The sequence below is a fragment of the Manis javanica genome, chromosome 2, assembly GCF_040802235.1.
Source record: "Manis javanica isolate MJ-LG chromosome 2, MJ_LKY, whole genome shotgun sequence".
Lineage (NCBI taxonomy): Eukaryota > Metazoa > Chordata > Mammalia > Pholidota > Manidae > Manis > Manis javanica.
In genome coordinates this window covers 7,578,702-7,606,114 of record NC_133157.1, presented here as the reverse complement: position 1 = coordinate 7,606,114, position 27,413 = coordinate 7,578,702, and the positions used below count along the sequence as shown (strand labels likewise).

At 51.0% G+C, this 27,413-nt stretch overlaps 1 protein-coding gene across 3 annotated transcripts in view; it reads left to right on the top strand.

Annotated features, from left to right (window-relative positions):
- The window catches only part of STXBP1 (syntaxin binding protein 1), a 62,095-nt gene extending 43,392 nt beyond the window's left edge, over positions 1 to 18,703 (top strand). The window contains exons 12-20 of one of the 3 annotated variants that reach the window (XM_037008111.2): positions 735 to 800; positions 1,522 to 1,602; positions 3,436 to 3,574; positions 4,266 to 4,375; positions 5,508 to 5,609; positions 7,315 to 7,400; positions 9,905 to 10,059; positions 11,583 to 11,708; positions 16,982 to 18,703. In XM_037008111.2, coding sequence (XP_036864006.1) covers positions 735 to 800; positions 1,522 to 1,602; positions 3,436 to 3,574; positions 4,266 to 4,375; positions 5,508 to 5,609; positions 7,315 to 7,400; positions 9,905 to 10,059; positions 11,583 to 11,692 — 849 coding nt within the window. In that variant the 3' untranslated portion in view covers positions 11,693 to 11,708; positions 16,982 to 18,703. The remainder of the gene's footprint in view (positions 1 to 734; positions 801 to 1,521; positions 1,603 to 3,435; positions 3,575 to 4,265; positions 4,376 to 5,507; positions 5,610 to 7,314; positions 7,401 to 9,904; positions 10,060 to 11,582; positions 11,709 to 16,981) is intronic. The other 2 variants (XM_037008113.2, XM_037008114.2) reach the window with 2 other exon arrangements.
- Positions 18,704 to 27,413: the final 8,710 nt, after the last annotated feature.

Genomic DNA, 27,413 nt, shown 5'->3' with positions numbered 1-27,413 from the left:
CTTCCCAACTCCTCCCTTAACTAGTGAAGAGCTTGTGTTCTGTGCACCCACACTTGTGATCTCCACAGAGAGCCCTAATCCACTCAGCCAGGATGGCTCCTCTGCTAGATATGGCTCCATGAAGGCAAAGAGTCCTTTTTTGGGTGGGGAGGCCTTATATCTCCAGCACTTAAAAATGCCTGGCATGTGGTAGTAAATCAATACATTTTTTTTGGATAAGTGAGTGGGATTAGCTGAGTCACAGAGAGTGAAAACAGACCCCGACTGCTTTCACCTGTTCAGAGGCAGAATCCAGCCTTCTCTCACCTTCTCCCAACTTACACGACTGTAGCCTTTCTGCTGGGACAAAGTGTGAACTTATTGCCAGTGCTGCTAGAGCTGAGTGTGTGGAAAAGCAGCACACAGGAGAAAAGTTGTTCTTTCTTGGCAATAATTATGCTCGCTCTCAATAACTTTCTACTTCCATAAATAAAATGTGATTGCTAGACTTCAAAGTTCAGTTCCCCACCCATAAAATAGTCATGGTATTTGGATCAGTAATTTTTGAACCAGATGCCTGAAAATCTAAACACACATGATCTTGTGTTTAACAGATTAATTTTGAGAGTTCCAGAGCATGCGCCTGGCAAGTCTGGTGCTGGCTGCAGCCCCATCCTGCGCCCACCCCCACCGCTGGCACAGCCTCTTAGATCAGGGCCAGTGAGGTGAGGCCAAGGCTTTCTCTTTCCTTACAGACCACCATGCGGGACCTGTCCCAGATGCTGAAGAAAATGCCCCAGTACCAGAAGGAGCTCAGCAAGGTATGGCAATCCGGAATGATGGATCTGAATCGTGAGTATAAACAGCTGCAGAAAGACTTCTGGAAGCCTCACTTCACTGACTTATTCATTGAAATCCACAGGTTTTTCATTATCATCAAATTTTATTAGGAAAAATGAAAGGCTGGGATAGCTTATTTCCCAGAGCGTTCTTTTCTTCCCTTCATCATTGTCTCTCTTTATCCTTCAGTTCCTCACCTCCTGGGCCCCCCTACAGGGCTACTTGAGTGTCCCGCAGAGGGAGTGGTGACCCCAGAGAGTTTGCTAGGAGGGAGTCCCAGTGTCTTTTATGTCCTGATCTGAGATGCCACGTCACTGCGTCCACACTTCGTGAGAAGCAAGCCACTAAATCCGCCCCACGCACAAGGAGAGGGGACCTGTGCTCCTTCTCCTGGAGGGAGAAATAGCAAAGCTTGTGGGCACCTTGTGAAATGGCCTGCCACCCTGTCCCCATAAAAGGGTTCCTCCTTCCTCTTCACTCTCTTAAGAATATGGTTTGTCCCTGTCTCCTGACACACCAAGTTTTCTACCTTGTGGCATTTGTGTAACTTGTACCTTGTGCCTTGCTGAGCAGGTTTAATGTCCTTTATGAGGCTGGAGACTCCTGGTGCCTAGCAGAGTGTTTATACATAGTAGGTGCTCAGTAGATGTTGTGCGAATCAGTGGATAATTCATTGATCACAAACTCTCCGCTTTTTCCCAGTATTCAACCCACCTGCACCTTGCCGAGGACTGCATGAAGCATTACCAAGGCACTGTGGATAAACTGTGCCGAGTGGAACAGGTACAACCTTTTCCTTCTTTTTCTGCCATGCCCATGTACCCAGCTGAATTTTAACGTCTGACCTTGAACATCCTGCAGAATCGTAGGATGTAGAGATGGGAAAGCTTGCTAGATCACGTTGTTTCATCTCTCTGGAACCAGTGCAGTTCCACTCTCAGTGGTAGGGACTAGAGTGGTCTGGAGTGCTGTGCCGTTTGGAGTTTGCATGTCTGACTTTGCAAAGGCTCTGTGGAATGTCTGAAGGTCTGCAGCTCTGAGCCCTACACTGACAGGGCCGGCTGAATTTTATATTTGAGTGTATTTCCCTCCTGCCATGACCACCTGGCTCTGGAGACCTAGAGGCTGAAAGAGGAGAGTGAAGTAGAGGTCAGAAGCTTGCCCACCACCTCCCTGGCTCATTTAGGACTGCAGGTTGAGAGTTTGGGAGTTGAGTTCTGTCTCTCTTATTAATTGGTCTGACGTGCCTGTTCTCTGCTTTATCTTCCTCTTCTGCAAAGGGAAACAATAATGCGGCCCCATTTTCCAGGAGTGTTGTGTGGCATCACTAATCTTGGCACTCCATTCAAGTGTGATAACATCACTCAACAGGGGTCTGAGGGGAGGGAGGGTATTAATAATTCTGAAAAAGCTTCAGCAGAAGGCCCCTGTTCAGCAAAGAGAACTTAAGTTCTCAGGGTGAAGTTAAGATTTTCACTCTTCCGGTTTGGTGTGACAGGCTCAGCTTAGGTGTGTGAGACTGGTCCCGATCCACTGTCTCTTCTAAAGGGCAAGAGCCTGCTAAAATCCGGCATTTCCAAGGCGATCTTGGCAAACACAAGGTGTCCTCCTCAAAAGGACAAGACTCCAGAAAACACGCTATCCCTAGATCAGGAAATACACAGCTGGGATGAATCCTTGGAAGTTTAAATGTTTCAGAAGTGCTCAAACTAGTCACATTTAATTTGACTGTTAGAGAGCAATAGAATCAGGTGCTGCTGAGAGGCTGGCAGTAGGACCGAGAGGTAAGGGCCTAGGAGAGGTGCCGGCCTTCCTGTGACCCAGACTGGGAAGAGGCCACAGGCCCAAGATGCTAAGGGATCCTGAGAGGGACGGAGAAGCTGCAGGCAGCCTCTGTAGGAGCTACAGAGGGAGGTGCAGCTGCTGGCCTCCGAGAATGAGACCAGCTGGTTCTTGACTTGCTGAGACCATGTGCCGTTCCCGGGCCACGGAGAAGGGACCTGAGTCCCTCCTGTGTCATAAAGTGGGCCGGCTGCTTGTGCTCAGCCTGCCCACCTTCGTCTGCAGCTCTTCCGCCAGCCCTTCCCTTTCCCTGCATCTCCCTGGGTTGTATCTGCAGGTTTGGGAGCCCCTCTTGTTTCTCCTCGCCCTAAAAGTGGTTGGAAGGTAAAAACAGAGGTCACAACCCTTGAGAAGCTCAAACTCAGAAAGCATGGCCTTCAATGCCAGGGGCAGCAGAAGAGGGTCTGGCCGGGCAGGGCCACCTTAAAATGCCAAAGTGCTTCTGTGTGGGAGGCGCAGCCAGTGAAGCCCGATCCCCCAGCAGGGCCGGGACCTCCAGGGGACCCGCCAGCGTGAGGCCTGGCCTGAGGAGCTGGCACAGTACACTGGCCCTCTCACCCGAAGCGGGCAGCCCACCTTTAAACAAGATGACAAACCATCGTGGGACATCCATTTGGATGCCCTGGAAAACAGTCCTGGTGGCACCAAGGCAGCGCCTTCCCTGCCCGAGCCGCAAATCCCAAACATCAGGGGCCACCAGCCACCAGCATGCTAATAGTCGCCATCTGTCCAGACTGTTGCTGGAAACGGGGCCCCATGGTGTGTTTTCTGCAGGACCTGGCCATGGGCACGGATGCGGAAGGGGAGAAGATCAAGGACCCCATGAGGGCCATCGTCCCCATTCTGCTGGATGCAAATGTCAGCACTTACGACAAAGTCCGCATCATCCTTCTCTACATCTTTTTGAAGAATGGTAGGAATGGTGTGATATAGAGGATGCAGCCCCTTCTTGGGAAAGTGAGGCAGCTGGGAGAGAGGAGAACGTGAAAGAATCGTTTAAATGAGCTGGTGAAGGGTATCTAGACAAGAAGAAGGTCCTAGGGGCTCTTTACGTTTGGGGAGACGGAATGTGGGCAAATGAGTTGTTGCTAGACTATCACCCAGTGATTCTGGAGCCGATCAAAGATGTGGAGTCTATGGAAGAGGTCGGGTGGGGGCAGGGGCGGCAGGGAGAGCACACCAGCTGAATGGCCAGTTTACTAGAGCTTAGCTTCCACGTACTTTTAACTTGTGTCACATTAGTGATCCATGCATTTAAGTAACTGATTTTTACCCACATCATAGTTGCCCGTAAGTGTCCATTGTGTAAAAGGTGGGCTTGGGACTCGCCTGTCCACATTGGCATTGATGCTGGGGGTGGCAGGGGTGGCTGAGAGGCAAGGACAGATGGGAATACAGACCACGAGGGCCGATGCTGTGCAGGGTGGGGAGAGCAGAGTTAGAATCCCGATCCTGTCCTCATCTTACCATGAGGTGATGTGGTGAACAGGTTAGTTTCCACTAACCCTGAGGAGAAGGGGCACCGTTCCCCCAAAGCAACTGGCCCTGCTTCTGAGTGAGTTATGCACAGTGGCTGGGTGTGATGACAGGGTTTTGTTATCCAGGCATCACTGAGGAGAACCTGAACAAATTGATCCAGCACGCCCAGATCCCGCCAGAGGACAGCGAGATCATCACCAACATGGCGCACCTGGGGGTGCCCATCGTCACAGACGTAAGGAGCCAGCCCTGCCTGGGGGGCAGGAGGGCAGAAGGGAAGCTGGCGTGTCTTACCTGTTTCCCTCAACTTACTTACGGCAGCTTACGACACACACTCAACACTGAGGAAGAGAAAAGATAAAATCAGAGGAATACAGGCATAGAAGTGTAATAAAATAGGAGTATAACACCCTAAGATTCCAGACACACACACCAAGGTGTCACTCACAGTCATTACAGCTGAGTTGCGTCTGTGAACCACTCTCAGTGGTAGGGACTAGCAGGGCCGGGACCTCCAGGGGACCCGCCAGCGTGAGGCCTGGCCTGAGGAGCTGGCACAGTACACTGGCCCTCTCACCCACCAGCTTCGTCCTTAGTGTCTTGAGCTCAGCCTGAGGCTGCCTTTGCACACCTCGATTCAGCATCTTCTGAGAATACAACACTTGGCATCAACATCAAGTGCTTTTGCCCCCCTCCGTTCTGCCCAGGCGATGATTCAGAACCAAGGCAGGGCAGATGTTCTGGGGGCTCTGTCTGTGCAGGAGCCCTAGAAGAGCCAGGGTGGGGGTGCTCCAGAACTGAGGGCGAGGCCCACGTGCCTCCCACTGCTCTGCCCGGACCCTCACCTGTAGGAGCCCCGCACGCTTTCTTCCTAGAGGGACTCAGTCACACAGCAGTGCTAACACGGCTCGAGTGCAGAGGCGCTGCAGTGGGAATCTCAGAGTCAAAACTTTGTTCTGGAGCCACCAGACCACATACCTGTACCTGGAGGTACTTTGGTGTTTTTAGACTCTTGTTAATCAGAAGGGCCAAAATGAGAATGGGGATGATTCGGTGCATCCCGGACTGTTGAAGCAAAAGCAAAGAGTCATGTCAGACCCGGAGATGCAAAAAAACAGCAAACTATTTTTTAACTACCTGGAATTTTTTAAAAGGCACTTACACATTTGACCCACATTTGCCATATTTCATGACTTTAAAAGAACCAAGTTTGCGGCAGATTCTTGGGCTTTTCCTGGAAAACCTCCCTCACCTACTGCTCTTGGCCAGTGCTGACTCTCTCTGGGAGAGAATTTTCAGAGGCCAGCAGGTCACCCAGGGCCCCATGGCTCCTGACCCAGGGTCTGATCTTGCATGTTTGTATGCAGTCCACATTGCGTCGCAGGAGCAAGCCAGAACGGAAGGAGCGCATCAGTGAGCAGACCTACCAGCTGTCCCGGTGGACCCCGATTATTAAAGACATCATGGAGGTCAGTGGTGGGCAGCGAGCACCGTGGACCCCAATTACCAAAGACATCAGGGAGGTCAGTGGCGGGGAGCGTATGGTGAAGGACAGCCAGGGCTCTTCACTTGGAGGCCCAGCTTCACCTGCTCTCAGGTGGCGGTGACAGGTGACACCTGGGGTTTTGCATCTCGAGGATTGGCATCCCGGTCTCCTGAGCTCTCACAGGCCTCATAGCATGTCCTGTCCTGAGGGTTTCGGAAGCAGGCCCAGGAGACTGCCCGATGCAGGTCTCCAAGATGAGGACAGTTTAGTCCCATGTCAGAGACCCTCAGTGACACTGCACCCGAAGGGACCGAACTCGCCACAGCATCTAAAGGCCTGGTGACTAGCAGGCTCCACGCTGAAGGTGTGGAGGGGCCTCTGCAATGTGACCCCGGCCTGCCCCTCTTCCTGCGCCTCCCCTTCATAAGCCCTCCACCTCGGCCAGACCCAGCATGTATCTGCCTCTGCTCTTCTGTTCAAACACACCTCTTGCCTGGAATGTTCTCGCTCTTCTTTCTACTTCTGAAATCCCATCTTCTTTCAAAGTCTCTGTTGGGTCTCATCATCATCCCCATGCACCCCACTGCCTGCCTGTCTGACCACCCACACCAAAGTGCCTCCCTTAGTCTCCTGTAGCACGTGTCAGGGTTGCTCTTTATGTGTATGTCCATGCTTGGTGTTGTGGGTCATCTTATAACTTGGTCCTATGCCCTCCACTGACATGTCCGGGCACCGTGCCTTATACATACTAGGTGTTTCATATTTGTGCATGTGAACTGGCCCTCTGCTGTCCCTCCCCTCTCCTCATAGCATGAGGAAACTCTGCTTAGAATCCTACCCTACTAGAGCTTTGGGTGGGACTTGGACATAGCCGGTCCTGCTGCTGCACTTGACAGGTGGACAAGACTGGGCACTTGCCCAGAACCCCTTTGCTGATGCAAGCAGCCCAGGTGCTCCTGCTGATGGTGTATTAAAATAAGTATACTTTAAATTTACATAGTGAGTCAACTTCCTGTTTTTAAACCCCACAAACCAAAAGGATCTGTGAGCATGAGACATAGAAGAACAGTTACATTCTTTGTTTGGTGGAATAGATAAAGCCGACCCCTTGCCTCATTCCCTCCTTTGTTCTCTGCTCCCTTTTCCTGCCCCTCCTTCCCAACCCCCTAAAGAGAAGTGTGCAGGCTTCACGTGGAAGCTGTTAGGAGGAGTGTGGACTTCTAGGCAGCAGGAGGCGGGTAACTAGAATCCTCCTACCAGATAATTAGACCTTTGGAAAGCTCAGGGTGTGAGGCCTTCTTCTGCATGAGAGACTCTGTCTGTACCTAATTTCCACAAGACTGACAGTGTCAGAAGTTTATTAGACAGAATGCAACATTTATAACCTTACATAGAATATGAAAAGGGGGGTAAAAAATAAATTGAAAGGGAAGCAAGAAAAATTAATGCACAGATTCATTTGTGTGTTTAATTTCTCTTGGCTCCTCCCGTGTCAGCCCTGTGGAGTATCTCGTCCTTGCCGAGCGCAGTCCTGGGCCCCCTACAGCAGACTGTGGGTCAGGGGGCTCTGGTCATTGCCAACCTGGCCATGTTTTTTTCTAAGTGACGTCCTTGAATCATGCGACGTTGGTTCTATCAGCCTTCTTCAAACAGATGGCAGGCTTAGTATCTGTCTCTATTCTTTCCAGGACACTATTGAAGACAAACTTGATACCAAGCATTTCCCTTATATCTCTACCCGTTCCTCCGCCTCCTTTAGCACCACCGCTGTCAGGTGAGTGAGAATCTCTGAGCAGGTAAGGCAGGAAGTGGGGTATCAGCTACATGGTAGTCCTGTTGGGACACAGCATGACCCTTGAGGACCCTCCCGCTGCTCTCGTCACAGCCAGTGTGCAGGCCAAGTGCAGAGAGTGGTCCGGGAGCCCTCCGGCTTTCCGTTCCACTTGGACTTGTTCCGGCTCCTCCCTTTTCTCTCTCCACTTGAGCCACACCAGCCTCCTTCTCTGATCTGAACATACCAGGCTTGCTTCTGCCTCAGGACCTTGGCACTTGCTTTTCCCTCTGCCTGACATGCCCTGTCCCCAGATAGAGCTACATGGCTCACCTCTTACCTCCTTCAGATTTGACCGACTGTTAGGTCTCCCACTTCCCTAACCAAGCTGCGTGCACCAGTGTTCTGGCAGCAGCATTCATGATAGCTCAGAAGTGGAAGCCACCCAGACGTCCATCAGCTGATGCACAGATCAACAGAGTATGGTAAACTCACGCATGGGATACCGTTCCGCCAAGGAGTGGAATGAAATACTGTTCCATGCTTACAACATGGATGAACCTTGCAATCATTATACTGACTGAAAGAAGTCAGTCATAAAAGTCCACCTACTCTCTGATTCAGCTTAAAAGAAACATCCCAAATGGGCAGATCTGTCCGGATGGAAGGTAGCTTAGTGTTGCCAGACACGGGATGTGGGGGGGGGAGCATGGGAGGGGAGTGACTGCTCACAGGCACAGAGTTTCTTTTGGGGTGACGAGCCTGGCCTAAAACTGATGGTGGTGGTGATTCACCACAATTCTATGACTACTAAAAACCATGGAACTGTACACTTTAAAGGAGTGAACTGTATGATACGTGAATTATCACCCAGTAACGGTGTGCATTAAAAAAGATCACAGACCCCGCCCCCCACACTCCCTGTCTCCCTTCTCTGCAGATGACAGCACCGCTTAGCGTCCAATTTGTATGTATCTTGTTTGCAGCCAGCACCCCTGCATGAGACCCTCTGCTTCCTGAGGGATTCGTGTCCCTTTTACCCTGAGGGCCTGGAGCGCAGGCTAGCACTGGGGGTATTCTGTCTTCAGTCTGTATCCACTCATTAATTTCAGTCATTAGTTAAGATGGGATGAGTCATTTGCATAGAGCCGCATTTCTCAGTCACTCCTGATGGAAACGTAGATGGCAGATCTGTGGGCACCTTGGGTTCGGCGGGTTTCTGCCGTGTACCTGGTGACGCTCAGACATCTCAGCTCTGCGGTGGGGGTGGACGGCACCCCCACTCTGTCCCCAGGTTCCCCAGCACCACGCTCTGGTTGCCTAGGAGCCTGTGGGGTCTCTGAAAGCTCTCTCCCCCTCTCCTCTCCTTGCTGTACTTACCCAGAGACCCTCCTGCTGCGCCCTGTGGGTGACATTTGCACGTGCCGCCCCTGGGGCCTTATAACCCCCGTGACACATCTTGCCTCCGTCCCTCCCGTCTGCCCCCATCTGTGTGGTCCAGGCCCCTCCCGGCCCTCAGCAGCATCTGTTACCTTCCCCGAGGTGGCAGCCCCAGAGCCAGCATGCCGCTCCACAAGAGCGTGGCTTGGCTTCTGAGAACAGTCGAAGCTGACCACAAGAGCTTGGAACGGGGAGGCCGCCGGCTCCGGGAGGGGGCCTGGGGCTCGGGGATCACGCGGTTCCTGGGACTGAGCCCTGCTTGCCTCGCACTGCCCCTCGGCTCACACGTGGCCGGCCTGTCTTCCTCGTCTTCCCTTGGACGCTTTCTCTTGGCACGGCGAGGCCCTACTGAGGGAAGCCCAGGGGCAGAGGAGGTACTTCCAGGGGGCCGTTCCCCCACTGAGATGCCTGTCCCTGGGGGGCAGCTCAGTGTCACCCTTCCTGGGAATCCTGTGATGACCTTCGGATAGTGCCAGACTGCCACCCCGTGTTTGTTCCCGTGGCGCTGAGCCCCCCCATTGTAGTAGGTTCAGACCTGCTTCCCTCTCTCCACCCACCTAGTTAAACCCTGAGCTCTCGGTGGGCAAGGACTGCTTCCATTGGGTCGGCCCCTGGTGCGGGGGGAGGCCCTGGCCCGCGATGGCTCCGTGAATCCGTGCACCAGCTCGAGGACACGCCTTAGACGCTGGTCGCTGCTCCTGCCAGTGGGTGTCTTGGACCAGCCTAGAGACGTGTACAGTGGGAGTAGATGCCTGGACAAACGTCATGCTGTGCAAAGCTGTTGAACGTGCACGTCAGACTTGGAAGCCAGCCCGAACCTGTTGTCTCCTTACCTGTAAGAGGAAAGGTCGCAGCGCGGGGTCTCCTCGTGACCCTCCTAGCAGCCAGACCACTTAACCGTTTGCACTGCGCTTCAGTTCAGCCAATGCTGAGCATCCACTCTGTTTTGGTCACTGGTGTACAGGACGAATGTATAAACTAGCCCCTAGGTATGAAGTGATAAACACTCTAAGTGTGGATAAACATGATTAATCTCTCTCCCCTTCTCTCTCCCTCTCCCTGCCCAGCGCCCGCTATGGGCACTGGCATAAGAATAAGGCCCCAGGGGAATACCGCAGTGGCCCCCGCCTCATTATTTTCATCCTTGGGGGCGTGAGCCTGAATGAGATGCGCTGTGCTTACGAGGTGACCCAAGCCAGTGGAAAGTGGGAAGTGCTCATAGGTGAGTGGGCATGTTTTCTAGAGGGAAGGGGCTGCTTCGTCGCACTGTGACTCCATTCCATGCTTTGTTGTTTCTTTCTGTCTTCGATTCCCCCGTTGCCCCTGCAGACCTTAGTCTGTAGACCCATTTGTGGACAGCAGAAGCTAAGGGGTAGGGTTCTACCTCATATCTGTGCTGTGTCTCTCTGACGAGAGGCAGCTGCATGCAGCAGGAAGTGCCTGATCCCTAGACCAGGCTCCCGTCCCACTCTGCCACTGCCAGGCAGGCCGCCACGAATAAGCGCCTCCCCCCTCCATGCCTTGATGCCCTTACACAACAAAGGGGAATTGCCAACACCTGACAGCCTCAAGCTCGGCCCCAGGTAGGACTTGTCGGGGTCCTGGCATTGGGCCTCACGTTCAGGAGGCTCAGTGAAGGGAGGCTCGGTTGTTACCCCTTGTCCACCTGTCAGTTGGAGATGCACAGACATAGTGTGTGAACAGATACTGCCCAAGACATTGGCCTGACCACGGGACTCTCCTAAGGGTCCCCCAACCAGTCCCTGCCACTTCTACGTCTGTCATACCCCTTTTGTTACTTCCTGCTTGTTTTTTAGAAGAAAGGAAGCAACTCGTAAGAGCCGACTTAATGCCACAGATTTTTCTCCTTTCCCATTCCTGAGGAGCCTCCACAGCTGCCAGGGCCGGAGAGGAAGTGGGCTGAGAGAAATCTCGCTTCCTCCACATGCCTCTCTTTTGTCCCGTCTTGTCCTTAACAAAGTGGAGTCACACCTGCCCAGGGTGCCTTTTGACCCTGACTGGCGAGAGGCTTTCAGCACATACTACCCTTCCCCTTACCGTGATAAGATGTATCAGTTTGCCACCTCTGCTTTGGAGTAGCCAAGTCAGGGTGCCCCCAAACCCTCAGTGTGAGCAGGTTCTGCAAACCAGTCCATGTGGCCATTCTTGGGTGTCTCAAGATGGATCTGACGCCATCAACCTGCCTTCTAGATGCCACCTTCCAGTGCGGGGAGTTGGACGTGCCCCGGCTCCCCCCACTCCCTTCATTTCCCCTGCCTGCTCACCATTTCTCCCTGTTCTGTTTTTCCTTTTTGTTACGCAGGCCCCTGTGATAAAGCTCTCTCTGTTCCCAGCTCCCATGTGTGTTGCATGAATGTGTTGGATAATTCTCTGCTCGAACACAGCTTTCCTGGGCGGCAGCTGTCTCAGCCAGGCTTTGGTGAAATCTCTCTTTGCTTTGGTCCTGACCTGGGGCCCCCTGGTGGGCGGGGGAAGCCTGGGGCAATAAGGCTGCCCAGGCAGATCCATGGAGAGGCCTGGCACAGGCAGCCGATGTCCGCTGTGTGGCCCCACCTGCTTCCAGCATGCCAGCCGTCCCTGCGGCCCGTGTGCATGTACGCATGTGTGTGCGTTTGCGTGTCTTGCCTCCTCACACCTCATTGGCTGCATAAAGTAGGCCTAAGTTGGCATGTTCCTGTGACGTACCTTGGTTCAAGCAGTCAGCTGGCCTCTGTTCTCCCGCAGGTTCTACTCATATTCTTACTCCCACCAAATTTCTCATGGACCTGAGACACCCCGACTTCAGGGAGTCCTCTAGGGTATCTTTTGAGGATCAGGCTCCAACAATGGAGTGAGAGCCAAAGAAACAAAGTAAAAGCAGCTTATTTCAGAAAAGAAGCTCTTCCTCCGAAGGGTTTTCTTTGATTATTTTGTCACTTTTCCTTTGTTTTTCCCTTTTTAGTTTATGATTTATTTGGTTTTCTTTTAACAAGAAAATGCTTGCAGTTCTTAATACCGATTGAAAATGTGTCCGACGCTGCCTTCACAAACCCCACCCCGAGAGCCTCTGGGCTCCGGCCCCAGCTCTCCACGCCGTGGGTTACCTGCTGCTCAGACAGCTGCAGCCCACTGGGTTCTAGACCAAAAATGACAGTAACTGGTGTGCACAGGCCTCCAGAGGAAGCCGGAAGCTGAGGGATGCTGGAGGCATGGCTGAATTTGTGGGCATCAGGCCAAGAGCACATAGCATCCCAGTGTGACATGCTGTGGTCACTTGAGGGTGAGGCCAGCAGGCGTTCAAGGGACAGTCATGTCCAGGAAGGCCGAATACCCATGGGCACGTGATGATGAGGAAGGCTTGGCAGAGAGCGTCGGAACAGACTGAGTGAGCGGTAGGCAGGCGCGTAAATCTTTGTCCCAGGACAGGCACTTACCCTGAGGCACAGTTTCTAAGGGGTGACAGGGTCACAAGCCACCCTGTACTTGATGGGCTCCAGCTATTGGTGGAAAGTACTCCTGTCTCCTGTTCCTTGGGGGAAATGCTACTTACTAGTCTCCTCTTTCAGTAGTTGCTTTTATTTTAATTCTCCTTTGAATCCTTTCCAGAGCTGAGTAATCACACCCCTCTCTCCATTAAAGTCTCGTGGTGAGACCTGAGAGCCTCGGGGTGGAACTCTGGTCTTAGAGCCACATGCTGTTTCAAAGAGCGTCGCCCCCTCGCCCACCACCCTGTACCTTTATCTCAGCTGCCCAGGAACCTGACGTCTGTTTGGTAGATTGTCTGGCCATCATTCTTGCCCTCGTTCCTCCCTGCCGCCCTCCATCCTGCACATGTGCAGGGAACCTCCTGCAATGTGTTCAGATGCCGCCTGTCAGGCACTCCACAGCTTCATTGTGCATGCTGTGATGGGGCCACATTCTGTGAGCCTGACTTTGCATCCTCCAGTGGTGATGGGCCGTGAAAGTGCCCCTCCCCTTGGGCTGAAATGTGGCCGGGCGAGTCACGGAGTGTATGTCACCTGTGAGCAGTGGTGAGGCCTGGACTCCACTCCAGCTCTGCCACGGGCACCAGAGGCGGTCATCTCCACTTACTGGGCCACAGCATGTGGGACCCAGACTGGATTGCAGGGTCCCCAGTTCCTCTGAGCTCTGACCATCTGTCATTCGGTGCTGCAGGCTGGTGGCTCAAACCACGCAGACCTCCCCACTCCCACACACACACTCTGGTGAACCTCAGGGCAGTGGGCCATGGAAACCTTGGCCAGGTCACACCCAAAAGCATGCTTTTTATATAAAAAGAATGCCCCATCCGGAAGGGAGTTGCTCTGAAGGTGGGAACAGGAGGCTGTACCACTTCCTTCCCGTGGCTGAGAGATGGCTCCCCCAGGGCAGTGGAGAGGTGGGAAGCAGCCTGCAGTTGCGAGGCAGAACAGGGTGACAGCCGCAGCCCTGGGCTACTCCCATCCTGCCCAGGCTGCCTTCCTTAGAAAGTAAGGCCAGGAGGTGGTGAATTAAAGCAATTGTTAAAAAACAATCATTGCTTAGAAGCACCTTGGTAGGCTGGTAATCAGAGACTTCAGGTTCTGTGTGCAGGTGGCAGGTGAGTGGACAGCATTTACTGCCAGATGCATCTTAAGGCTTCTAGAAGGACAGATACTTAGCCGGGGCTGCAGCCTTGGCAGAACACCTGCAGGGTCTGCAGGAGCCGCACACCAGACCCCAAGAGTTCCAGCTGGCATTCATTCTGGGATTCCTTGCTTCAGAAGAAGGCTCTCCTTTGCAGACTGGTTTATTTGGTTTTATATACAATCAGCAGAGAGGGTCTTGGCTGCCACCAGCAGAGGGATTGCGAATAGGCTCTGGTTATGTATTCTGGGCTGCTGAAGTGCTTTGCTGGGCAGTGTTGGATTTGACAGAGTTTAGTTCAGAAAAAGTGAGGCCCTGAGCCCTAATCTGGGAGGTCAGAAAGCAGATTTTAAAGTCGATTTACCCCTTGTATTGTGACTGTCCAGGTGACCAGAGACTAGGTCAGTGCAGAATATTATAGTGCCTCCCAAATACCAGTATTTGGGGTAACTTAGCTTTTGAGAGAAGATGGGTTTCCTGCTCAGCAGTGACTGAGCATGTCCTCAGCAGGCCCTGGCATGGGGGCGGGCCTCCCTCTGTTCTCCTGGCTCCTCTCTCCCCAGGTCCAGGGGGCAGGCGTGGGCAGCTGACGTGCACGGGGACCACCAAGCCGCATCTTAGCCCCCATTAATCACTCGTTTCACCAGAGTGTCTAAGAAATGAAATCTTTTCATGAGATAATCACCTGTACACTCTAGGTAGTTTATATTAAAAGTACTGATCATTGGGGAATGTCCCAGAGGCTGTGAGAGGCTAGTGAAAGAGCTGAAAGGCTGGGTTAGACCTGTTACCCAGCACCTAACACCTGGGAGAAAGCCTCTGCTTTTTATGATGAATCTTTTACTTTGTTCCAGATTGGGATCAGACAGGTTTCATTTTTCATGGGACTCAGATTTGAATCTGAATTCAGGCCTGAGCCATTGCCTTGCTGCTGTTTAAGCATTCACCTGCACACCCCCTCCTGGGGCTGGGAGGCCACAGGGTGCCCAGGATTGAATCCAGTGGCATGGCTTCTGGGCCTGGTTGTGCCACCGACCGGCTGCGAGTAAGCGTTCCACCACGCTGGGCTCCATTCTTCCACCACAGGGTGGAGGGTGGGCCAGAGCCCTATTTTCCAAACCTGGCAGATCGCCAGACTCACCTGGCTTGCTCTTGAGTATTCATGTTCGCTGGTGCCACCTGGATATCCTGAGTCAGTAAGTTGGCTTCAGCCAAATCCAGGACTTGAACAGACCTAGTGATTCTCTTACCCAGTCAGTGAAGGACTCAGTCCCAGCAGAGCCCACTGTGGCTCCCAGCTTTGACAGTCTTTGGAGACCGTGTTCACGTTTCACAGCCTTCCGGTTATGTGCACTCCTATCAGAGCAGGAGATCTGTGTGCTGTTCTGAAGGGCCTCTGTGGTCAGCCAGCTGTGGGTTCAAAGTGAGAACATTTGCAAAAACCTGGATGGTAAACTCACCCAGTTAATTACTAATGCTTGTGGTGATGAAAATTTGACCTGGGGTATTGAAACAAAACCCTGACTGGGTGGCAGAAATTGGCTCTCGGGTGATTCGGATTAGCACCAGCTGGTCCGGATCCTCTCAGAGACCAGGTGAGTCGGGGCCCAGGAACGTGCCTGTCGTGGAGAGGCCCCGAGGCCACACAGGCTGCCCGATATACTTAGTCCTGAAGCTTTGTTCTTTCAGCCAAAGACTGGGAACGATGGTCATCCATCAGTATCAGAAGATTCTAGGGTGTGGGTTCCTTAACTTCGTTTTGGTCTCCCCCAATCCTGAATTGGCGTTTAAGCAAGGGTCAGGAGCCCTCATCCGGTCAGAGGTCCTCTTGACTTTTTGTCTGATCGAGTCTGGGCCTTGTTTCCTGGAACTCAGCACATGGCCGGCAGGGAGGGTGTCAGGGGCGGTTCCACTGGCACATGTGCTGGTGTCGCTTTTACTAGGAAGCCCTCAGGCTGATCCCTGCACAGAGTGCCTGGAGGCTGCCTTTCAGGGTGCAGACACAGATTGCGTCCAGCTGAGCTGTAGAAGGCCCTCATTCTGGCATGGCTCAGTGGCTCACTTCAGGATTTGGTAATGTTTATCCCTGTTTCCTCATGAGCAGCCTTTGACCTTCTTTAGAACTAGCAGGAAGATTGGGAAGGTCACAGAAAAGTGTACTTCAGGAGGGAAGGGGTCCTGTAAGAAGGCCAGGGACATACTTCTGAGACACGTGTCCCATGTGCTGGGGGAGCCTTGAGTCTGCGGCGTAACAGGTCAGCCTTAGCGCGCAGAGGCTGGTGAGGGCACGCTCAGGGCATCACGTCACACCTCTGGGAAGCAGTCAGGGACTGGGTCCTCGCTCGCAGCAGTGACTGGGTGGGTGGCTGGGACCTGCACTGCAGAGAGTGGGATGTTGGAAGAAGCCCCTCACATTAGCAAGGGCCTTTCAGATGTCCTGCTGGTCTGAACTGACCAGGAAGGTTCACGGCCTGCAGCCTAGCCATCACAGGTCAGCTGAGCAAGAGGCTGTCAAAGGCATAGGGACCCTGGTGTCCGGGATGACTGCCAGTGAGCCAGCCAAAGCTTCATTTGCCTGCCGTTGGGGCAGGAATCTGGCTTCCTGTGGTTTCTGTTCCCCTGCCCGCATTTCCAGGGAGGCACATTTTCAAGTCCGGCTCTCTTTTGTTCAGTTCCTCTCTCCCACCAGGCTCTTTCTTTGAAGCCCACTGCTGCATGCGTGCAGGCCTCATGTTCACACACCAGTCACTTCTGTTCTGTTTGAGTACGTCCATGTCCAAACCACACAATCCATGCATCTTTTTTTACTGTACTTATTAGATCTCTCTCTCTCCTTATGAAAAAGGACTTCATTTATTTTTACTTTTTATCTTTTTATTTTTGCAGTAGAAGTATATCTAACTCCATTAGCTTAAATTTTTGCAAGCATTTCTAATCTCTTACAATGTGCGGTCTCTGCAAGGTAAGGCCTCAGGTACCCCAGCCCTTTCCCTTTCACACCTGAGGTTCCACCCACCACGGCAGTGCTGACCAGCTGGCTCCCAGAGGTCAGTGGCTTCCCCCAGGGTGCTCCACCCATCAGCCTCCCTGCCAGGCACCATCCTTTCTGCACACAGTCCCCCTGCTAACCCCTGCCCCACTCCCAACCTCTTCTGCCCTATGGTTTGGAATCTCTCTCCCTGGCTTCACCTTAAGTTGAAGAGAGAATTAGAAGTGCGGCTAACCCCGTGGCCTGGCAGATGGCACTGAGCCTTAGCGGAGAGGCGGGCTCCTCTGCTACAGCCTGGGTCCCTGCCTGAGCCAGAGGATGTGCTTTGTTTACCCACAGCCCCCAAATGCCTCCCAGGCCTATTGTGATATGGCCCCAATCCCCAGCCCCCTCCCTGCTTCCACTAGACCAAAACCAGGTTGGGGGTGGCGGGGCCACTGGGCGCAGATGCAGAACGGGGACTCAAGCAGAGAAGAGAAGTGTTGCAGACCAGAGCGGGTGAGCTCACTGTCTTTTCTGCCTCCCCCAGGATCCACGCACATTCTCACCCCACAGAAACTGCTGGACACGTTGAAGAAACTGAATAAAACAGATGAAGAAATAAGCAGTTAAAAAAATAAGCTGCCCCTCCAAAAGTGAACCCTCTTCCTGCAGTGCTCCGCAGCCTCTACCACTGACCACCTTGGTTACTTTGCTGACCCTCCGTCCCTCCATTGCCTGCCCCAGCCCTGCACGCCCTGGCCAGCACTGTCGCCGCTTCATTCTTGTGTTTAATGATGCTCTCTTCTCATTTGAAACAAGAAAATAATGCATTGTGTTTTTTAAAAAGAGTATCTTCTATATATGTGTCCTAAGAGAAGTCTGTGTGTAAGGACACACTGCCGGAGAAGGTGTCAACTGTTTAGAATGAATGAGCACCTCCCCGCTAATGATTCCGTGACCTTGTACATAACCCAGCGTGACGTGCCCATGGCTTGAGTATGAGAAGGTAGATGCTTGGGTGTTTTTAAAAACCTGTTTTGAATTGTTCTTTTTTTGTGGGGAATCACAAGATGTCTGATCTTGGAGTATTTTAAACTGAGGATTAATCTGTTTTCCTCACTCTAGTTCCTACCCCTCCGTGCCTGCTCTCATCCAGATAAGCTTGGAAGGGAATATCAGGTGACATTTCATGAGTTTGAGCTGGAACCGACCTCAGTTGCTTTCCCCAGTGGCTCATTCCCCCCAGCCCCACCCCCATCCTGAGAAGCTATTTTTGTGACCAGGCACCCCCCCCCTAAGCAGCACCCCACAGAGCTCCTGGGTAGCACTCTGGAGCCGGGGATGGGCTCGCCCAGAATGGGGCCTGCAGGCTCTGCTCACGGGGCGCTTGCCAGTAGGGGAGGATGACTTCAGGCCCCCTGAGAACAGCCCATTGGATCTCTACAGACTGTTCCTGTTCACATTGCCCTCAGTTTAAGATACTCTCTAATGCTCTATTTTGTGTGGGGCGGGGTCATATGTCGTCGTGCTTATAAGAAAAAATGATCATTTTATTCTCTGTTTAAAAACTGAGCTCTATAAAACTTAGCTCTAAAGCAAAAATTAAGCAAATACAGGAAGGATTGTCTCATCATCCTCGACTCAGCAGCTGTCTGTTCTTGGGTAGGGAGTGCACTCTGTTCTGCTGCTGTTGCGAAATGTAATGACAGTGGAAGTCACAAAAATGTCCCCTGCCCAGCCCCCTGCAGACCGTGTGAATATCACCCCCTGGTGTCATTGCCCGCGTGGTGTGTGCTCGTTGGCGCGGCCCCGCCTTCCTCTCAGAAGCCCCCGCCCCTCGGCTAAAGGCATTGTGGTGTTCTTCCCAAGGCTCTGAAATCTCCCCTTTGCACTCTAGTCTCTGGGCTGTACTCTCTTCTCCCTCGTCCCCCTCAAGACACCCCACCCTGAGGCCCAAGCTGTAGGCACTCGCATCGGTTCGTTTCTGCCTGTTCCCGCCTGTTTGTCCCCTTGACCAGACAATGCTCCTGCTTCAGCACCTGTTCGTCAAACACGTTGGTTTTCCTTTCTCTGTTATTGATATAAAAGTAATTCATCAAAAGGATATTTTAAAAAAGCTAGTCTGTCTTGAAACTTGTTTACCTTGAAATTATCAGAATCTCAGTGTTTGAAAGTATTGAAGCACAAACATGTACAACCTCTGTACCGTCTGTACTAAAGCACTCGAGTCTAATAAATCAGTCAGCGCCCATTCACAGGGTCCAGGGGACGCCCAGTGTGGTTTATTTTGGGGAGTGGAAGGGGAAAGCTGCTGCAGTGGCCCACTGCAGGGGAGACCAGCCACCACGGCCGTGGTTTGGGGTCCTTTGGACCCAGGTCACCGTGCCGTGTGTTAGGCTGTAACGCGGTCACATCCCAGGATGGTGCATGAAGCTTGTCTTGGGAGCCAAACAGCACCAGGGCACTGCCTGCAGCTGAGGTGGTTCTTCCATCCTGTATGTCCCTCTATCCCGGACACCGCAGGGCTCTGGGCTGGCAGATGCTTCCTACTGGAGCGTGTGGGGACAGCCTATGGAGGGCATGAGGTGAGGTCACTTTATCAGTGTCACTGCTCTCCTCTGTCCCTGCCGCCACACCATCCAGCCTCCTAATGAACTTTCCAGATCAGAAACTGGTGCGCATCCTGCTGGACTGGAAGCCTGTTTGAAATCTGGGGAGACAGGAGTTTGGCCCAGTTTTGGGAGGGGGCCCCGTAGGTTAGGACTGGAGGCACACTGGAAACCTACTACAATATGGGGCACAGGGGAGGGAGTTCTTTGTAGAAACTCTTGTTTCTGTTCTTTGGTCACCAGTCACTCTCATTCAAGTCTCCCTCTTAGCATCAAGATCTAACCACTCACGGCCAGTGGGGGGACGTCACAGCACTGCCGGGCCAGCATCTGTGAGGTGTGCCTGACGGGGAAGTAGTAACGGTGACCGCTCCTGCTGCTTGTCAGACTTTGCGGGGTGACCCCCTCCCCATTTTACGATGAGGAAGCCCAGGCTCAGAGGCCGAGACTCAGAGAGATGCAGTGACTCACAGAGTCCACTTCAGCTGGGGAGTATCAGACACCCATTGCCTTATATCAGTAGTTGCTGCACCCATAGGCCAGAATGCCTCGGAGTGAGGTCTAAGATGGTGATTCCCATTCATCCAACACCAAATGTTACGGTGTCCTTTTTACCTACATATATGTATAACAATAACAATATTATACACAGCAGTAATAGTAGTGTAACTTCAGGTTCCTGGACCTGATTCCAATGTGTGTATGTGGGAAGGGGTCTTCCCACACATACTAACAGCACACCAGCAGGGTGTTGGAGAACTCACTTCTGATGCTACCTTCGCAGAGACAGCACCAGGGTCCACAGGTTAAGGGCTCTGTCCTACAAGACTGCCCTTCACCCCCTACTCCGGACACCAGTCTCAAGCTCCAGGCAGTTACCTGTGCTTCTGACCTGTGGGCTACAGATTGGAGGTTCCCACGACCTCCCCCTTAGGTTCAATTACTTTGCTAGAGCAGCTCACGGAACTTAGGAAAACACTGTTTTCCAGTGTAAGGATACCATAAAGGATTCAAGTTAACAGCCAGATGAAGAGCCATGGGGCAAGGTCCCAAATAAAAGAGCTGTCCTTGCGGAGCTTGGGGCCTGGCCCGGTGGCCCCTGGAGGCGTTCCGGCTCCCCAAGCATAGAAAGCTCCCTCCAAAGGAGAAGCAGGATCCAGCGGAGCAGGGAGGGCACCAGAAGCTCTTCTCCAGGGCTTTCGTGTGGGCTTCATTGCCTAGTCGGGATTGACTAAATCATTGGCCACTGGCTGATTCAGCCTCCAGCCCCCACCCTTAGGTGGGGTCCAAAGTCATTTACATGACAAAACACCTTTTTCACCTTTAAGACCACAGTGTTCTCAGAAACTGGATGAAGAACCACATATACCTGGGAAATACATATTTGGCTCTATGAATGACCAAATATGTATTTCTTACAACATTATATTACAGAAGGGAATTACTAGATTCTGAATTGTTCTAAACTGAGTTTACATTAAAGCAAAGTCCGTGCCGTTAGCCTTTTCGTCCCAGGGCCATCGTGTCCCCCAGGCCCATCATAGCGGCTTGCTAGTGTCTCCATCTCCCTGATTATTTCTGACAAACTTTGACCCAGGGTTTCCGACACCTCCCTCCCTTCCACACCCTCTCTCCAGCACCGAATGACACACAAGCCCGGCCCTTTAAGCCCCTGGCAGAAGTCCTGTTGTGTGTTTCACGGTACACAGGAAGCTATCCCTCCAAAAAGTCTGATGGGGTTAGGTATTCCTGGAGGGGCAGGTGGTTCTGAAACAAACCAAAGCAGGTAATGCTGAATCGGTAACTGGGCAATCCTAAACCACCACAGATCTGTGCAGCCAAGGTCTCACACTCCAGGCTGCCTTTCCAGGGTCTCACATCCAGGCTGGGGGGCTTAGCCAGACCCCAGTGAGGGGCCTGTACACCGCCTTGGTGTGACACAGGACATGCACTCCTGGGAGGCAGAATGGCAGAGTGACTGGGAGCACGGGCCTCTGGCAGGCAGGCCTGGTGGAATCCATCGTCAGCCTCATCCCTGGTACCTCGATGAGGACTGTCTCCTGAGGGGTGCCTGTGGGGGACGGATGCCGAGCTGGCCCCTGGGGAGCACAGACCCTCAATCAGTGTCAGTGGAGATGATGATGATTCCCAACCAAGTCTGGGGAAAGAAGAGTAAATATGCTTATACACTGGAAAGAAAACCAAGTGTGTCCATCAACAAGAGAATGGGTAAATTGTACATTCACCCAATGACTAAGGTGGTTAAAAAGGCATGACCTTCATATATGAATAAATCTCAAAAACTTTATGTTGAGTGAAAAGAGCAAGTTATGGGAAGATATATATAGAATGCATTTTTGTAAGGTTTTTAAACCTCATAAAAAGCACCATAAAATGTTTATGGCTACATATGTTGTAAATGTGTACAAAAACATGTATAAGAATGATAAATATACCCAAGTCAGAATAATGGCTGCCCAGGAGGGTAGATGGTTCTTGTATTACTTTATATCCTCTATCACTAATGAATCAGTGGCTTAAAAGGACTACACTGCATCAAAAAAATATAGATTAAAATTCTTGTAGTTAATATATGTTGAATACTTACTATGTACCAGGCATGAATGTGTGGTATGTATCTTGCTGAATCTTCTCAACAATTCCAGGAGTTAGATGTCATTATAACCCTACTTACAGATAGGGAAACAAAGGCACAAAGATAGTGTAACTTGCCAAGGTCTCCTGGTTGGCACATGGCAGAGCCTGGATTTAAACACAGAAGTCTGACTCCAGAAACCATGTTTTCTATATCAGAAAAATGTTACCAACATAGATGACAGGATTCTGGTGTGAATATAGCACGTGAGTCTGTATGGGCTGGAACTAATGACTTCAAGAATGATTATTTTACATAAGTAACCAAAAAAAAGAAGAATGGAACTAAAGATGTAGAACAAGAAAAATTGAATCTTCTGCTCCAGCAAGCTATACCTCCCTGGTTCCCCATGCATCACCTGTTATGAAGGAACATTGTCACAAGGAGCAGATGAACACATTGAGACATTTCAGTCAATTTCAAATGAAGCTCAGTGACCACCTCCATAAGCCAAGCAAACTCCCCCATGCTAACCACAAAAGAATACATTCTAGACTCAAACTGATGAATTCCATCCTTAAAGGTTGGGAAGAAACCCAAACAACAGGGCCAGCAATTAGAGTTATACTCCTTGGAGAAAAAGTTTCCCCAGTCATAATATTGCCAAGAAGCTAATAAAAACCAGCCACTGTTATTCAGCCATAAGAAGAAAACAAATCCTACCATTTGCAACAACATGGATGAAGCTAGAGGGTATTATGCTCAGTGAAATAAGCCAGGCGGAGAAAGACAAGTACTGAATGACTTCACTCATATGTGGAGTATAAGAACAAAGAAAAACTGAAGGAACAAAACAGTAGCAGAATCACAGAGCCCAAGAATGGACTAACAGTTACCAAAGGGAAAGGGACTGGGGAGGATGGGTGGGAAGGGAGGGATAAGGTGGGTGGGGAGAAAGGGGGCATTACGATTAGCATGTATAATGTGGGGGGGCATGGGGAGGGCTGTGCAACACAGAGAAGACAAATTGTGATTCTACAGCATCTTACTATGCTGATGGACAGTGACTGTAATAATGGGGTTTATGGGGGGGGATGTGGTGATGGGGGGAGTCTAGTAAACATAATGTTCCTCATGTAATTGTAGATTAATGATACCAAAAAACAAAACAAAACAGCCACTGTTGACCTCCAGCATCTTTTGAGCAAATGACACTGTTGACTAGTGGAAACTCATTTAGAAAGTGGAAAATGATTTGGAAGAACATTTGTCAACACACATGCTTCCCTTCCCAACTGAATCAAATAGTGATGAGCAGAGTTGAGTTCCCTCTTGTCAAAAGGGCTGATCGCTGACTTGTGTCAAGGGAAGGTGCTCAGATAAGTCTTGTTCTCTTTATCAGAATCCCATGCTCTAATGACACAAAAAGCTCAGGCAACAAAAGAAAAAATAGATAAATTGGGCTACATCCAAATTGAAGATTCCTGTGTATCAAAGGACACAACCGAGTGAAAAGCAAGCCCATGGAATTAGGGAAAGAACATTTGTGCATATCATAAATCTGGTAAGGGGTTAATAGCCAGAATATATAAAGAGCTCTTACAACTCAATAACAAAAAATCAAAATGGCCAAATCAAAAATGGGCAAAGGACTTGAATATGTATTTCTCCAAATGACCAATAACACATGAAAAGATGCTAAACTTCACTAATCATTAGGAAGATTAAATCAAAACACAATGAGATGCCACCTCGCACCCATTAGGATGGCTACTGTCAAAACAACAGGGATAACAAGTGTTGGCCAGGATGTGGAGAAACTGGAACCCTTGTACCATGTTAGTGGGAATGTGAAATGGTGCAGCTGCTGTGGAAAACAATATGAGGGTTCCTTAAAAAATTAAGAATAGGATTACCATGTTCTGATTCTGCACCCAATTCCAATGTGTGGGTTTTTCCCCCCATCACCAAGTAATTCTCTGACACCAACCAAGTGTCCTACAATTCAACTCAATTCTGACACTATCCACCTGAGATAGCATCAGACCCCACAGGTTGAAGGCTCAGTCCCATAAGACCGCCCCGCATTTTAGATGCCAATTCCAAGTCCAAGTTGTTACCTGGTCTTCCGATTGAGTGGCTGTCAAGAGTCCCCATGACACCCTTGCTGGGTTCAACTAATGTGCTCTATCTGCTCACAAAATGCAGGAAAACCGGTTTACTCATTAGATTACTGGTTTATTACAAAAGAGATTAAGAGATTTGAATCAACAGCCAGATAAAAAGATACAGAGGGCAAGGTCCCGAACAAAGGAGCTTCTGTTCCCAAGGATTTGGGGCCCTGACATGGGAGCATATGGATGGGTTCTGGTTCATCAACCTGGAAGCTCTGCAAACCTAGTCCTTTGGGGTTTTTATTGCACTAGCATGATTGATTAAATCATTGCCCATTGGCGACTGATCCAACCTCCAACCCTCTCCCCACCCCAGAGGTCAGGGCGGGACTGAAAATTGTAAGCCTCCAGTCACACGGTTGGTTCCTCTGGAAACCAGCCCCCAACCTTAGATGCTTTCTGAAAGTCCTCAGTATTTATTGCATAATGGTTAAAAGACAAGCTATGGTTGAGCTGAACCTGGATTTGACTCCTGACTTTTCTGTGTGACCTGGAGGAGTTAGCCTCAGTTTTCACATCAATAAATGGGAATAATACAAGTGCCTTCCATATAAGACTGCTGTAAGGATTAAATGTCATCAAAGTGGAGACCTTAGGACAATGCCTGGCACATAGTAAAAGTCACAATTGTCCTTTCAGGTGGTTCCTCTGGCCCCCGAACAGCCTATCTCCTCTCCTGACTCCAATCCTTCACTTATGCAACTGGGGTGATCTTTAAAATGCAACTTGAAACCCATATTCCTATTGCTAATTGGAATAATAGGTAAGCTCCTTCTCTAGCCTAGGAGGCAGGCTTGTGTGGTCTGGCCCAGCTGCCTCTCTGGCCTCCCTCTTGTCCCCCCTCTCCCTCATTCTGAGATGCAGCCTCTCTGGCCTTCATCAGACTTGAAGTGCTTTCCCCTCTCTTGGTCTTTGCACTCTCACCCTACCTCCCCCCCACACTCCCTCACCAGGTAACATCTCCCCTTCAGGCCTAGTGCCTCCATGGTGGAATCCATCACAGAAGCTGTCCGGGACCCTCCCCACGCTCTTGTGTCTCTGTACCTCCTCCATGGTGTCCAATCACAGGCTACAGGGCTATTTCTGTGCACCTCCAATCAATACTACACACACACACACACACAAGGCCACTGGACTTAATAAGAACAAAGGATTCATTAGTTAATTAAGGCATCCAATTAAAGTCAGAAGTTCTGCAGCAGCAGGACCGCCTCCTGTCCAGGGATCAGAAGAGGACCAAGCTCTTTCTCTCAGAACTGATTAACCTGAACCCGCCATTCATTTCCCTTGTAAGGTGCCCAGTTTGTTTGGATTCTTCAAAACTTGGCTTGTTTACATCTTCCTCTGAACGGCCAAGTCGTCGTCATGATTATTGTCAGAGCAGCCATTTGTTGTGAACGCATCAGGTGCCAGGTTCTGGGCTTTCTGCGTGAGCCTCTTACATGCTTTGTTTTCTCACAGGACCCCCTAAGTCATGCTGTGAACCAGCACTGTTAATACCCTCATTTTCAAATAGAAAAATGGAGATTCAGAGAAGTAAGCCACTTGTCCAAGGTTTTGGTGCTGGTAAGGGATGGACTGAAATCAAACAGCCTCTATGCTGGGTTTCTTTTCTTTAATAGTGCTTTATACTGTCATATATCATAATTCATCCATTTAAAGCATGCAATTAAGTATTTTTAGAATACTCATAGGGTTGTGCAATCATAACCGTGTCTAATCTTAAAACATTTTTCATCAACTCAAAAAGAAATCCAATACCCATTAGCATGCTGTCTCCACCACTCCCAACCCCTAATCACTAATCAATTTTTTATCTCTAGACCTGCCTTTTCTAGACATTTCATATAAATGGAATCATATAATATGTGCTCTTCTGTGATCGGCTTCTTTCACTTGGTGTGCTTCTAAGGCTCATCCATATTGTAGCATGGCTCAGACCTCGTTGCTCTCTTTGCCCAGTAATATTCCATTGCATGACTGTACTACAGTTGGCTTACCTGTTCATCAATTGATGATCATTTGGGTTGTTTCTACTTTTTGGCTATATCAAATAATGCTGCTATCAACATTTGTGTAAAAAGGTTTTCAAGACGGCGGAGCCAAGATGGCGGCGTGAGTAGAGCAGTGGAAATCTCCTCCCAAAAACACATAGAGCTATGAAAATATAACAAAGAAAAATCTTCCTAAAATAGAGACCACAGGACACAGGACAACATCCAGACCACATCCACACCTGCAAGAACCCAGCGCCTTGTGAAGGGGGTAAGATACAAGCCCCAGCCTGGCGGGACCCGAGCGCCCCTCCCCCCGGCTCCCGGCGGGTGGAGAGAAACCGGAGCGGTTTTTTTTTTTTTTTTTTTTTGGCGAGCGCTTTTTGGAAGCCTTAGAGGGACGGGCCCCCGTTGCTGGGGAGGCAGGGTGGCGGGACCGGTGAGGAGGTGCCTGGGAACGGCGCCGGAGGACAAAGAATATCCCGCGTTTCTCCCTGCGAGACCTGGGGGCGGGTGCCTGAGACCGGTGCCTGAGGACGGAGGAGGTCGCGCGTTTTTCCCCTTTTTTTTTTTTTTTCTCTTTTTGGTGAGCGCTTTTTGGAAGCCTTGAAGGGACGGGGACCCCAGTGCTAGGGAGGCACGGTGGCGGGACTGGTGAGCGGGTGGCTGGGACCGGCGCCTGAGGACAAAGAATATCCCCCGTTTTTCCCTGCGGGACCGGTGGGCGGGTGCCTGAGACCGGCACTTGAGGACAGAGGAAATCGCGCGTTTTTCCCCTTTTTTTTTCTCTTTTCTGCGAGTGCTTTTTGGAAGCCTAAAAGGGACAGGGACCCCGGTGCTAGGGAGGCAGGGCGGCGGGACTGGTGAGCGGGTGCCTGGGACCGGCACCTGAGGACAAAGAATATCCCGCATTTTTCCCTGTGGGACCGGTGGGTGGGTGCCTGAGACCAGCACCTGAGGACGGAAGAAATCGCGCGTTTTTCCCCTTTTTTTTCTCTCTTTTTGCCGAGTGCTTTTTGTAAGCCTTGAAGGGACAGGGACCCCGGTGCTAGGGAGGCAGGGCTGCGGGACTGGTGAGCGGGTGCGTGGGACCAGTGCCTGAGGACAAAGAATATTGAGCGTTCCTTCCCTGCGGGACCGGTGGGTGGGTGCTTTTTGGAAGCCTTGAAAGGACAGGGACCCTGGTGCTAGGGAGACAGGGCAGCAGGACCAGTGAGCGGGTGCCTGGGACCGGCACCTGAGGACAGAAAAAAAAAAAAAAAAAAAAATCGCTTGTTTTTTCCTTTTTTTTCCTTTTTTTTTCTCTTTGTTTCTGTTCCCTCTCTCATTGTTGCTGCTGTTGTTTTGGTTTGGAGAGTGCTTTTTGGAAATCTTAAAGGGGCAGGACAGGTCACTTAGACCAGAAGCAGGGAATCTGGGGATCTCTGGGCACTCTAACCCCCTGGGCAGCAGGGAGCACAGAGGCCCCTTACGGAGATAAATAGTCTCCTGGCTGCTCCCCCTCCAACGGGGCTCCACCATTTTGGAGGAACAGCCCCAGCCAGGCCAAGCCCACAGCAACAGCGGAGATAAACCCCAAAGCAACTGGGCAGGAAGCAGAAGCCCT